The sequence below is a fragment of the Somniosus microcephalus genome, chromosome 12 (assembly GCF_052327205.1).
Source record: "Somniosus microcephalus isolate GS21.2 chromosome 12, FLI_Smic_1.0, whole genome shotgun sequence".
Lineage (NCBI taxonomy): Eukaryota > Metazoa > Chordata > Chondrichthyes > Squaliformes > Somniosidae > Somniosus > Somniosus microcephalus.
Window position 1 is genome coordinate 113,079,348 of NC_140998.1, and position 13,919 is coordinate 113,093,266.

General features: G+C 43.1%; 1 protein-coding gene across 2 annotated transcripts in view; it reads left to right on the forward strand.

The window, feature by feature from the left end:
* Nucleotides 1-13,919, forward strand: part of LOC147109466 (RNA-binding protein Nova-1) — a 335,167-nt gene that overhangs the window by 228,303 nt on the left and 92,945 nt on the right. The window contains exon 4 of one of the 2 annotated variants that reach the window (XM_086003422.1): nt 7,600-7,671. The exons of the other annotated variant lie outside the window; for it this stretch is intronic. Coding sequence (XP_085859548.1) covers nt 7,600-7,671 — 72 coding nt within the window. The remainder of the gene's footprint in view (nt 1-7,599; nt 7,672-13,919) is intronic. 2 annotated transcript variants of the gene reach the window in all.

Genomic DNA, 13,919 nt, shown 5'->3' on the forward strand with positions numbered 1-13,919 from the left:
CCATCATCCCAAAGCTGCGCTCATTACTTATGTGCAATGATTATTAATTTAGTTTCATGAAATGGAAGGAAGCAAGGACATTTCAGCCATGTGGTGAACAACTTTTTTGCCCACTTTTACAGTATGGGCATTCTTTGACCTATATTAATGTTTTAATTTAACTAGGTTTCAGGGTGTAATAATTGTATTGACTAAGCATATTGTCAAAGGAAGATTGTCTGCAATACTTTTCTATGAATAAACATGGGGAAAAGTGAAATAATGTTTTATATAAAAGAGGAAATATAGTTCCATGCAGCTTACATGTGCCTCTCATCTGCTTGTCCAGGCAGTGAATGGCTGTGTAGGATTACTACCTCTTCATGGAACCATTAAATCAGGAGCACACTATTTAGCTTAGCATCATTCGACAAGACGACATTACCACAGTATGTCTTAACTTCCCTGCTGTCTCTGCAACTGGAACCAGATATTTTTCAGATATGTGATTCCTATTTAGTACAGTATTGGTCCAGAGACAATCATTCTTTTTGAAAATGATTCCTACCTGGAACTTTTTGTTTTCTACTGAAGTATCATTCATTTCAGGGTCTTGAATGTACTAAAGCATGGATATCCTTTGCAGCCTTTTGACATCACTAGATGCTCTGTGAAATCAAGAGAGCATTTTTTTAAATTATCAATTGACATTTGTAAAGGGATTATTAAAAAAAGCAGTGCAATGAATGAGAATTTTGAAATTGATTTGTAGAACATCACTTTGCAGCACATGATTTAAATAAAATCATACTAAGAATTGCAATACACTGAAGTTGTGAATGCATTCAGTGTTGAAGCTCATTGCTAGAGAACTTACAGTTCTTAAATAGGAATGCCAATTACCTTTAAAGTTGCAGTACCCAATAATTAATTTCAAAACTTTGTTTTAAGAAAAATATACGCAAATGACTATTATAAAGGAGCAGTGCAGCAGTGGATTGGAACCACAATGCAATGTCAGAGTCTAAGAACATGGGGCTGTGGCTGCAGCCCTCCATATACAGGTTGACTGTCCCTTATCCGAAAACCTTGGGACCAGCTATGTTTCGGTTTTCAGAAATTTTCAGATTTCAGAAGGTATTATTTCAGACTGGGAAACTCTGAACATTAAATTAATTTGGTAATTAGTATTTGTATTTAATATAAATTTTAAAAGTTCAGGCTACCTCTTGCGACTGTTCCGTGTCTCATTCCCCTTCCTGCTTCTCTGTGCTGCCGCTCCCAGTCTGTTTACAGCTCCCCCTGCTCCGTGTCTCATTCCCCTTCCTGCTTCTCTGTGCTGCCGCTCCCAGTCTGTTTACAGCTCCCCCTGCTCCGTATCTGAATTCTTTGACTTAGCGGGGGTCTGGGGCTCGACTGCCGCTGCCAGTTGTGGGAAAGCCGGATATCGGCTGACTCCTACGCTAAGCTGGCCCGCAAATCAGGTCAGAAAAGCATCGGCCGCATCGGGTCATGTTTGGCGCCACTCGGGTTATGTCGTGCGCACGACTTACGCTCCACAAAAAAACTTTCAGATTTCAAAGGTTTTCGGTTTTCAGAAGTGCGGATAAAGGATAGTCTACCTGTAGTACGTTTCCAGATTCATTCATGACATTATGGAAAGCCAATGAACAGAGTCCAGGAGAGAGATTTACCCTGGGTTGATTTCACTAGAATGACGGCAGTCTGGGATCAAGCTGCCTGCCTCCTCGGCTAGGGAACGCTCGAACAAGGGGAATTGGCAATGAAATTTACATTTTCTTTAAAAACTTCAATAATAAGTTGCATGTCAAAAGGCGCTTGTGTTTTGGAACCTCCCGTGGAGCAGAAGGACAAAAGCTTGCTTGATCTTGACTTTCAGTAAACTTTAAGTAAACACAAAATCACAAGAAACTCATTAATAATCTTGTATCAATGATTCTTCCTGTCAACTTAAAACATGGAATACCTTTGGCACATCACTTGTGCTGTATAGTACCAATTTCCTGGCATGTGATTTGCTCCTAACCAGTAACTATCAGCAGCAATTTACAGAAGATAAAATAAAACTGAATGGTAAAGGTTGTTCTTGAGGTAGAAACATTCACATTCTTGTGTTGGGATTCTCCATCTTGTGTCAAAAGTCAGCCACGTTTCACAGATATTTGATTGGAAGAGATTATCTAAGAAAGTTAAGGCATTATTTGTGGTTTTGTATATATTGAAAGTATAAAAGTTCTGCGTGTAGCAGCCTTACTGGCCTTCAATGAAAAAAAGCAAAAAAATGAGGTTCTTTCAGAGGGAGGGATTAAATAGATTGTAAAACACTGAAGAGAATACAGTTGCTTTTATACTGTGTGGGACCTGTAGTGATGTGCCATCTCCCTTATCCCGGTGGCAAACTCGTAGACCTATGAAAAGCTGCATCTGTAGGGTTGCCAACTCTGGTTGGATGTTTGATCAGGTGACACTTGTTACAAATGTTATTGCATTTATTTTATAAAGGTTTGGTCCCCTGTAATTGATTGTCTTCATTGTAGTTTTGTACTAGCAGCTGACTGCGCAACAAGTTTTGAGAACCGGGAGGCTGCCCGCGAGCAGCCGAAGGAAGTATGCAGGTGCAAAAGCTCTACTTTTCTCCCAGGTTGCTAGCAGCAGTGAAATCTTCCATTTCAGGAGACTCCTGGACATCCAAGACCATTGCTACCACTAGCTCTGCCCAAAAGACACAGTTACATAGAAACATAGAAGATAGGAGCAGGAGTAGGCCATTCGGCCCCTCAAGCCTGTTCCGCCATTTAATGAGATCATGGCTGATCATCCAAAATCAGTACCCTGTCCCTGCTTTCTCCCCATATCCCTTGATCCCTTTAGCCTTAAGAAATATATCTAACTCCTTCTTGAATATATTTAATGAATTGGCCTCAACTGCCTTGTGTGGTAGAGAATTCCAAAGGTTCATCACTCTCCTCATCTCAGTCCTAAATGGCTTACCCCTTATCCTTAGACTGTGACCCTGGTTTTGAACTCCCCCACCATCGGGAACATCCTTCCTGCATCTAGTCTATCTAGTCCTGTTTGAATTTTATAAGTTTCAATGAGATTCCCTCTCATTCTTCTAAACTCAAGTGAATATAAGCCTAATCGACCCAATCTCTCTTCATACGTCATTCCTGCCACCCCAGGTATCAGTCTGGTGAATCTTCGCTGCACTCTCTCCATGGCAAGAACATCCTTCCTCAGATAAGGTGACCAAAACTGCACACAATACTCAAGGTGTGGTCTCACCAAGGCCCTGTACAACTGCAGCAAGACATCCTTGCTCCTGTACTCGAATCCTCTCGCTATGAAGGCCAACATACCATTTGCCTTCTTAACCGCCTGCTGCACCTGCATGCTTACCTTCAGCGACTGGTGCACAAGGACACCCAGGTCTCGTTTCACTTCCCCTTTTCCCAATCTATTGCCGTTCAGATAATAATCTGTCTTCCTGTTTTTGCCACCGAAGTGGATAACCTTGCATTTATCCACATTATACTGCATCTGTCATGCAACTGCCCAATCACCCAACCTGTCCAAATCATACTGGAGTTTCTCGGCATCCTCCTCACAGCACACACGCCCACCCAGCTTTGTGTCGTCTGCAAACTGGGAGATATTACATCTAGTTCCCTCATCTAGATCATTTATATATATTTGTAGAAAGGATATAATCCTTAATCGAATGTTATAGCTCAGACTCCCAAGCATGGCTCTGCATTAAAGCTGGTGCCCACTGTTAGAGGTAGCACCAACAGATCTGCACAAGGAAATTACATTTGTATTGTATGTAAAATCTCCAAATTCACTGGAGGCAGGCCAGAAGTAAGTTAAGTCAACTGAAGTATCCCACCAGATAGTAAGTACCACTGCTGTTATCTTTAACTTTGGGACCTGGGGATACCCTTCAGACTGCGAAGTGAGCATGTACATTTCTACATGCTGATCTGTGAGAAAACGATTTTTAAGTATTTATTCCCTCCAACAGAATTTGGATCTCAGTCATCATTTCTTCTTTATGCAGCCAGATGCATAGCATTGGGGAAAATTTACGTAACATTTTTCATGCAATGAGAATTCAAATGAAATTATCTGGGCCTTTCCATTTATATGCAATGTCATCAGTGTAGAAGAGCAGATTGATCTTTGTTTGAGACTTATTATCTTGCCCAATTCTAATGCTGGTGCCTCAGTGTCTTTAGAGCATCAATATTGTAAATAGCAGGTTGAAGGGTCCTGGTGCGGAGCGTTGGTCAGAGTATTCTGGTGAGGAGCACAGGTTGGGGAGTCCTGGTGAGGATCAGGGGTCGGGGAGTCCTGGTGGGGAGCAGGGGTCGGGGAGTCCTGGTGGGGAGCAGGGGTCGGGGAGTCCTGGTGGGGAGCAGGGATCGGAGAGTCCTGGTGGGGAGCAGGGGTCAGAGAGTCCTGGTGGGGAGCAGGGGTCGGGGAGTCCTGGTGGGGAGCAGGGATCGGGGAGTCCTGGTGGGGAGCAGGGGGAGTGTCCTGGTGGGGAGCAGGGGTCGGGGAGTCCTGGTGGGGAGCAGGGGCCGGGGAGTGTCCTGGAGGGGAGCAGGGGTCGGGGAGTGTCTTGGTGGGGAGCAGGGTTCGGGGAGTGTCCTGGTGAGGAGCAGGGTTCAGGGAGTGTCCTGGTGGGGAGCAGGGGTCGGGGAGTCCTGGTGGGGAGCAGGGGCCGGGGAGTGTCCTGGTGGGGAGCAGGGGTCGGGGAGTGGCCTGGTGGGGAGCAGGGGTCGGGGAGTATCCTGGTGGGGAGCAGGGGTCGGGGAGTGTCCTGGTGGGGAGCAGGGGTCGGGGAGTGTCCTGGTGGGGAGCAGGGGTCGGGGAGTGTCCTGGTGGGGAGCAGGGGTTGGGGAGTGTCCTGGTGGGGAGCAGGGGTCGGGGAGTGTCCTGGTGGGGAACAGTGGTCGGGGAGCGTCCTGGTGGGGAGCAGGGGTCGGGGAGTGTCCTGGTGGGGAGCAGGGGTCAGAGAGTCCTGGTGGGGAGCAGCGGTCGGGGAGTCCTTGTGGGGAGCAAGGGTTCGAGTGTCTTGGTGGGGAGCGCGGGTCAGATTCTTGGTGGTCAGGAAGCGGTTAGAATAGCGGATAAGAAAGTATGCAGGCGCAAACCACTAGTGCGAAGCTTTTCTTTTCTCCCAGGTTACCAGCAGCAATGCTCAGGAGATTCATTTTCCACTCCAGGAGAGTCTTGAACAATCAGGAAGGGTTGGCAACCCAGTCAAAAGATGCAGTGAAACGGTGCAGAGGCAAATGGATTAAGGAATTGACTATAATAGAAAAGTTTGCACAAATACTACCTCGAAGCAGCTACTGCTGCCACCAAAACAGGAAGAGCTATTATTTTGGAACGGTGCTCACACAGGCTCCACTGCAGCCTATTCTGTTAATGGAATCTCATCTCTGCCCTGTGTCTATTGGGCAACATGCCCACCCGTTAAAGCTGCCTCCTTCTCATTGGGGCACTGGCATTGCCCATCAACTCTACTTCCCAATTTTCTCCAGGGTTGCTCACAGTGCCCGAGAGATGAATCAGTCATTCCGGGAGACCCTTGAACAATCCGGGAGGGTTGGCAACTGTATAATCTGTGAATCAGTCCCTGGGGGTGAGGGGAGTGGATTTAGCAGTATTAATGAAAAGCATCAGGTCACAGATGTCAGTCTTCTGGAATCTGAATGAACCAGTAGCAATATAAAAGCAGCTATTGTTTTCCAACCATGCAACTCACATTCGCTATAGATTGGACACCCAACCCTTCCCCCACAACGCCATCTTCTGTAGGGTTTTTCCCATTTCCCTTACTTATTTTCATGGTTAACCCACAAGATGAGGAAGAATCAATTCTACATAACCCGCTTTGTTTTTTGCTTTATGGGCATGAGCTTCAGTAAACCGTGTTGTCATTTTCTTTTAGTTTTGTGTAGAAATTTCCTATTTTAGTTGAAAGCTTATACTGTATCTGCCATTAAAATCTGTGTCTTTGGTGAAGTCTGTCTCCATGGGTTGCATTTTTTTGCTGTGATAAACCTATCTTTTCTTAATGTAAGATAGATTTGTTTGTTTCTTTTGTCTTTCATAATCTCTTTATTCTGCGTTTCATTATGTTTCTCAATCTCCTTATATTATTCATCTTATTCGTTCTACTTTCTTTTGTTTTATATGTAAGTGATGCTGAAATGGCTTCACTGCCTGTATGGGACAGGAGAGAGATCAGAGGATTGATTGAGCCACTTGCGCTGCTGGTGGCCCTGTCTTTTTGCTGCCTCTTTCACCCTCCCTCTTGTAAAAAACAGCCCCGTCAACAAAACAGCTTTAGCAGGTGAAAATCGGAATGCACAAAACCACGTTTTGAAGTGGTTCTGCACTATAAAAACCCTCTAAGTATTAATGAAATTTTTTGATGCTCCATATGAAAATTGCACAAACCCCACTGCATATTTGGTGTAAGGCTGCATCTTCAAGGCAAAGCTGCCTGACTAATGTAAATTTCACACGTAAGATCTGCACAATGTTGACAGATGTGACATTTTACTCTGTACTGAATATATTTTAAATTGAAAAAGGGATTCGGAAAAGTTATTTCCCCATTATAGAATTCACTAAATAGGATTTTTTTGCAGACAGTCTTCCTTTGAGCCATTTGAATAACATTTCTGCAACCCAAGAAAAACTTACAAAACACAGCAAACAAAAATGATCTTGAATGCAGATTTCTGAGAAAATCAGATGTGCTGATGATGAAATTTTTCCAAACTTAAAGTGACCCTTTGAGATACATTTAAGGTAATAAACATTTAATCCCGTTTTGAATTTTGAATTTCAAAAATTATTTCGGAATACTGGTATATTGATAATAACTTACTCCCTGACCTCAAGTAACTTTTAAAGACTGGTTCATATATTTGAATATCTTCATTTGGCATGGCATACTGATTTACAGTACAATTTGTTCACTCCATACCAAGGAAAGTCCCAACAGGCCTGTTCAACAGTCCTGGCTGAGATGATATCCTACAACTCCTTGAACTGCTGGCATGGTATAAATGGCATTTACTTAGCATTTGAATTGATAAAGCATTTGCTGCAGTTGTGACTCCAATTCAAAGCGGTAGATTCAGAAAATCAGTTTTACAGAAATCTGTACAGAGAAATGTTGTTCAAACTTAAAGAATTGCCTCAAAATTATTCATGATATTTGTTCATGTTCTAAAAGCAGAGGTGGCTGTGTATTTGTTCTGTTCTACATCTGCCACAGTAGGTAGCAATAATTGAAAATTATTGAAAAGGCATGACCTTTTGAATCATCATAATGGCTTTATAATTTAAAATATATTGGTGAAAAACACAGTATTTCTCTAGATACCAGCTCTTCATCGTAAATCTCATCCATCCTTCATTGGCATGAGCTGGCTGTGAATGAATAATTACGGAAATAATGCCTAAAATATTAGCCAAAGTAAGCTACCTTGGACTGTTTGCAATTTTTTGCATGGGATTGTTCAGTATAAGGCTTAAGGTTGGTGATTTCCTCCTGAATTGCTTTATTCCCAGACATTGCCATCTTCCCCAACTACCACCAAGTCCTCTCCATCTGACCCCATGACCACCACCAGAGCCAATCAGGTACAGTATCATCTACCATCTACACCATACTTTCACAGGTATAGAGAACATTGTACAGCCACGCTGGGAAGGAGGCCTTTCCTGGATGTGAATATTTTGTAACAGGTACATTTGTTAATAACGAGCTTTAGATTAGACAAGTATGCTAATTCCACAGCAAAAATATAATGCTTATTATAGAACATCCTGCAATATTGTGGGCTTTTCTTTTGCTTTAACTAATTAACTGTTTCTGCTGAGAACAGAAAATATATATTTGTCTCCGTGCCTTTTTGTTTCCAATTTTCCCTTCACTAACCATTTTGCCTTTTGCCAGAAATAACCCATCTGTCTGCTCAACTGAATGTAGCATGAAGATGAAGATGCTAGTTATCTAAACTAGATTAGTGGTTATTACTATTGTGCATTATGATGTCACTCTTACTGTGTCCTAGCTAAACATTTTGTAGATGACACATTGCAAAAGTTCCAATGTGTTAATGATGAATTTACCAAATGTTTGATACTGTTGTTCCAAATAAGGTAAGACCAGATATAAGTTTTATTGACAGCACAATATGTGTGTGTGTGTGTTTCAAAAATAAACCAATTACTTAAAACTGGGTATTATTGCAGTCTCGTAATTTATAGAGCTGGTAAGCCTGTATAGCACAGTGTTTAGGGTGTATTTTATTTTTGGGACCTAGCCTTGGATCAGTTTGGGGCTAGGAGGAGTCCTCTCACTGAAAGCTCTTAAGAATCCAAAGTGAAATGACTCTGGGTGATGACAGTCCAGCTGGAAGACATTATTTAACAATGGAAAGATGCCTTCATTCAGTATCATTTGACCCTCAATCTACAGTTTTAGTTGCATAGATCTTTAGATGCAGTAGAGCACAAGAAATGGAAATTCCATCCATGCACAGAAGGGGAATGCTTTGTTGAGGTGAAGGTCGAGGCCTTTATCAGAGCAATGCAAGGAGAGTTTTGCATTATATTTGATCAGTACTACACAGTACCTGAAGTTGTTTGAAATATATAAAATTGAAAGATCTTCCGTTCCCATTGGGTATTTATTACACTTTGATGTCCCTCCTTGGCCTTGCCCCTCCCTATCTCTCTAGCCTCCTCCAGCCGTACAACCCTCCGAGATCTCTGCGCTCCTCCAATTCTGGCCTCTTGTGCATTCCCGATTTACATCCCTCCACCATTGGCAGCTGTGCCTTCAGCTGCCTAGGCCCTAAGCTCTGGAATTCGCTCCCTAAACCTCTCCGCCTCTCTACCGCTCTCGCTCTCCTTTAAGACGCTCCTTAAAACCTACCTCTTTGCCCAAGCTTTTTGTCATCTGTTCTAATATCTCCTTATGTGGCTCAGTGTCAATTTTTGTTTCCTAACGCTCCTGTGAAGCGCCTTGGGATGTTTTACTACGTTAAAGGCACTATATAAATACAAGTTGTTGTTGCCACAAAATGCAATCTAATTACCCTAATGGCACAATATATAAAAGGCCCATTGCTATAACTTACATTTTGCTTTCCTCTCAAAAGCAGCATTAATCCTACAACTGTAGAACCTTTTTGCAGAAAGAGTGGTCATGGAAAATACTATCCAAGTATAAATGGATGGTTCAGCTACAGTACCTTACTGCAGTGTTTTTTTCCTCTGGTTAGCAAATGACTTAATTTCTGAAGGTGGATGCTTTTAACAGTATAGAAATGGTCAGTCTTGATGTTTGCTGTTAATTTTGAATTCCTGATCATGGATATTAAGGAAATTGCAGAAAATGTTGCACTATTTAAGTTAGACTTGAATTACTCTTAGTCCAAGAAGTATTTGAGCCGCACAAAATTCCAACTACAATTCTCTAATATGGCAATTGTCCAAGTACATTATGCTTATGCACTGCAATTTTTGCTCTTGAGGTGAATGTAACTAAAAACCAAGTTGGTACAATGTAATACAAAATTATTCTTTCTGCTTATCACAGTGTAAAATACATTCTGTTTTGCACAACTGTATCACAATATTACCAAATTCCATCCTTGGTTTCAAATACTGACCAGGTTAAGGATTATTGTTCTCTAAAGCCCCCACTGTCTCTAAATTGTCAGACTGCTTATCTGACATCCAGTACTGAATGAACAGAAATTTCCTCCAAATAAATATTGGGAAGACCGAAGCCATTGTTTTCGGTCCCTGTCACAAGCTCCATTCCCTAGCCACTGACTCCATCCCTCTCCGTAGCATCTGTCTGAGGCAGAATTAGACTGTTCGCAACCTTAGTGTCATATTTGACCCTAGAATAAGCATCTGGCCACATATGCGCGCCATCCCTAAGACCGCCTATTTCCACCTCCATAACATTGCCCATCTCCGCCCCACCTCAGCTCATCTGCTGCTGAAACCCTCATCCATGCCTTTGTTACCTCTAGACTTGACTATTCCAATGAACTCCTGGCTGGCCTCCCACATTCTACCCTACATAAACTTGAGGTGATCCAAAACTCTGATGCACGCATCCTAACTCACACCGAGTCCTGTTCACCCATCACCCCTGTGCTTGCTGACCTACATTAGCTCCTGGTCCGGCAACGCCTCAATTTTAAAATTCTCATCCTTGTTTTCAAATCCCTCCATGGCCTCGCCCCTCCCCATCTCTGTCATCTCCTCCTTCTCCTCTAGTCCCACAGCACCACCCCCCTCCCTCCAAGATATCTGCACTGCTCTAATTCTGACCTCTTGAGCAGTCCTGATTTTAATCGCTCAACCATTGGTGGCCATGCCTTCTGTTGCCTAGGCCCTAAGCTCTGGAATTCCCTCCCGAAATCTCTCTGCCTCTCTTCCTCTCTTTCTGCCTTTAAGATGCTCCTTAAAACCTACCTCTTTGACCAAGCTTTTGCTCATCTGCCCTAATTTCTCCTTATGCGGTTCAGTGTCAAATTCTGCTGCATAACACCCCTGTGAAGCGCCTTCTGACATTTTACTATGTTAAAGGTGCTATATAAATACAAGTTTTTGTTGTTGATTGAACGTTAGCTGTGCTGCATTGAGAGAACTCACTCCAAACAGACTGATAACATTATTCAACATCTCTCTGGCCTGTATTGGAATGTTACATTGTACATAAAATAAGCAGTAGACGAGTAAAAGTTGAGATAACTACACGCTGCTGTGCAAAATGCAGAATATTATCATATTGTGTGAAGAACTTCTTTCCATACTTAATAAATGTACATACATGTAGGCCTAGAAATTGGGTTTTGGCGCAGCGACGGCTTTAGCGCCGGAAGTTAGTGCCGGAGCTAAGTCGCGCTGGGCGGGCCAAAAATTCACTAGTTCTGTGCGCAAACGGCTGCCGGCGCTGCTGAAAGCTGTTTGCACCTGAAAACTGGCGCTACGCGCTGAATTGCGGCGCTATTCCGGCGCTGCAGCGCCCGCTGCGGTGCGGCAGGTTCGGGAAGTGCAGGCCTCCTCCTTCCCTTAAGGAGGAGCTGCCTGCACCCGGCCGCGGCCCGCGAAAATCATTGTAAAAATGAGCCCGGCACCTCGGACAAGTGCCGGGCTTGCATCTGTCCCGGGGGGGGGGGGGGAGAAGTCCGGGGAGGGAGCTGCGGCCAGGCGGCCGGCGGGAAAGCGGCCGGCCGCCGCGGGGCCTTTAATGCGCCAGCACAAAGTCCAGTAAGGCACCTCTGCCAGAACGTTGCTTGCGGCTGCCACGGGCGAGGCGGCCGCAAGTCAATTTCGGAGTTCGGGCGGGTTACCATGGCAACCGGGACGCTGCGCACACCGATGACGTCATCGGTGCCGGCGCAGCGCTAACGGCCTAACGCCGATTTAGGGACCCACTCAATTTCCAAACTGGCCATAACTCCGGCGCTAGTCCCTCTAGCGCCTCAAAAGCGGCGCTAAGCCTACCGAATTTCTAGGCCACTATGTTACATAACTTAACCAAATTAGTTCCCAATGCTGAAGAAATTGAATTTACTGATGTACCCAAGCCAACAAAATATTAAAATGTAACTTAAAACTAAGAATGCATGGTATTGATGTTTCTTAAAATGATTTGAAAAAATTAACAGCAAACCACTTTTCCAAGTTGCAAGTCAAAAGGCATTTTTTATGTTGGTGCTAGGGCTCAGGGAGAGAATGGTGCTGAAAATAAACCGATAACTTTAAACAGTGCGTTGCTCTTTTTACTGTTCTTGTGTGCTGTTGGTCTTCATTAATGGGAAGAGGTTCATATTTTCCAATCTCTGTTCTTGGGACCCATGAAAAATGGACTCCCTGATGTCATTCTGAGAAGCAGTTTGCCTTCTTCATGTTATAATGTACTATTAGTGGAAGTAATGCATGCCTGCCCTTGAACACAAAGCAGCTAAATTCTGCAGTTCACAAAGTGCTTCGTCAAGTGCTCTTAACAGCAGCACTGTTCAGCCAGTGCTTTCTTCTTGACTTCTCAGAGATCCATGTGGAGTTGTTTATCAGTAGCCACTCTAAATGACTATATGCTTTCATCAGTTTCTAAAAGTGGAGATAAACCATGGGGAAAGCAGGCATATATGAATGCTGCAGTATAAGCTGAAAACAGGGAATATACTGAACAGGATTTCAATTAAAGTGAGTACAGAACATTCACACCCAAAGTGTCATTTCTTAATCTTTTCACTCCCCTCCCAAATACAAGCTTTTCATTAATCACAATCATGCAAAAAGCCCTGGTTAGACTACACATGGAGTACTTTGAGCAGTCCTGGGCACCATACCTTAGGAAGGATATATTGGCTTTGGAGGGAGTGCAGCGTAGATTTACCAGAATGATACCTGGATTCCAAAGGTTTAATTATAAGGAGAGATTGCACAAAATAGGGTTGTATTCCCTGGAATTTAGAAGGTTAAGGGGTGATTTGATCGAAGTTGTCAAGATATTAAGGGGAACAGATAGGGTAGATAGAGAGAATCTATTTCTGCTGGTTGGGGAGTCTAGGACTAGGGGGCATAGTCTAAAAATTAGAGCCAGACCTTTCAGGAGTAAAATTAGGAAACATTTGTACATGCAAATAGTGGTAGAAGTTTGGAACTCTCTTCTGCAAATAGCAGTTGATGCTAGATCATTTGTTAATTTTAAATCGGAGATTGATAGATTTTTGTTAACCAAAGGTATTCAGGGATATGGGGCAAAGGCGGGTATATGGAGTTAGGTCACAGATTAGGCATGATCTCATTGAATGGCAGAGTAGGCTCGAGGGGCTAAATGGCCTACTCCTGTTCCTTTGTTACTATGAGCCACAATGCAGTCATCAGTGTAATATGTCTTTTACTTGACCAGTGAGCAATCCCATCTCTCCTCTATACAGATTGCAATGTACGTATCTAGAATGACTTTCAGGACACCGTCGATAGTTCATCAAAGTTATGCAGTGAGTAGTTGAGCCATATAAACAGGAAAGTCCCGGTTCAATACTGATCTGTGTGGAAATAGCTGATCTCAGTCAGTGTGATCGCTGGGGTACCACAATTCATCTCAGTGCTCTTGGGTTAGGGAGAGAAAAATCAGCCATGATTCACACTCCTAATGCAGACCTTTTCTTGAAGTACATGTATGTGGATGTCAAGTGAGACAGGGTCAGGCTCAGCTGGTCGAACGGCATGTTGAAAGCCACTGTCAAGACTCACACATGAATGCTGGTGATTTTGGCGAAGTGCTGGAAGGTGACTTGTACCTGTGAACTAAATCCCAGATTTCAGTCAACACTTCCATGAAAGAAGGGGAAAACATATCCTTCTCACGAGTGAAATAAGAAACACATTATACAGGCTGATCATGCATTGTTTCCACATCTTGCATTCCTTGTATAATTTAATGTAAAATTTTCTTTTGAAACAAGCGCCTCTAGTGCAGTGAAGATCATCTTGAGATCTGCATGACACTAACCACAGCAGATTAAAATAGGACCTTGAATGCAAAATATAGATTTGTGTATCATAATTGCAAAATTATAGCATATCATGGTATACTTGAGACTTTCTTTAGATTCAGCTTTTTTGGTCTGAGTGCTTAAAGCTACATTGTTTTATTTGGAAGAATGATGATCAAACCTGATACACTTGTATTAACGGAAATTGTTTTTATAATTTATAATGAATTGGAGTCAGGTACAGAAGAGGTACCTTCCTCAAAACTCCAATAGCCTCCCAGCTTTTGAAACTGAATTGCATTTGTCCTTGTGACATCTTGGTGGTGTGAGCAGACTGTTTCTGCTTTAAGTTCA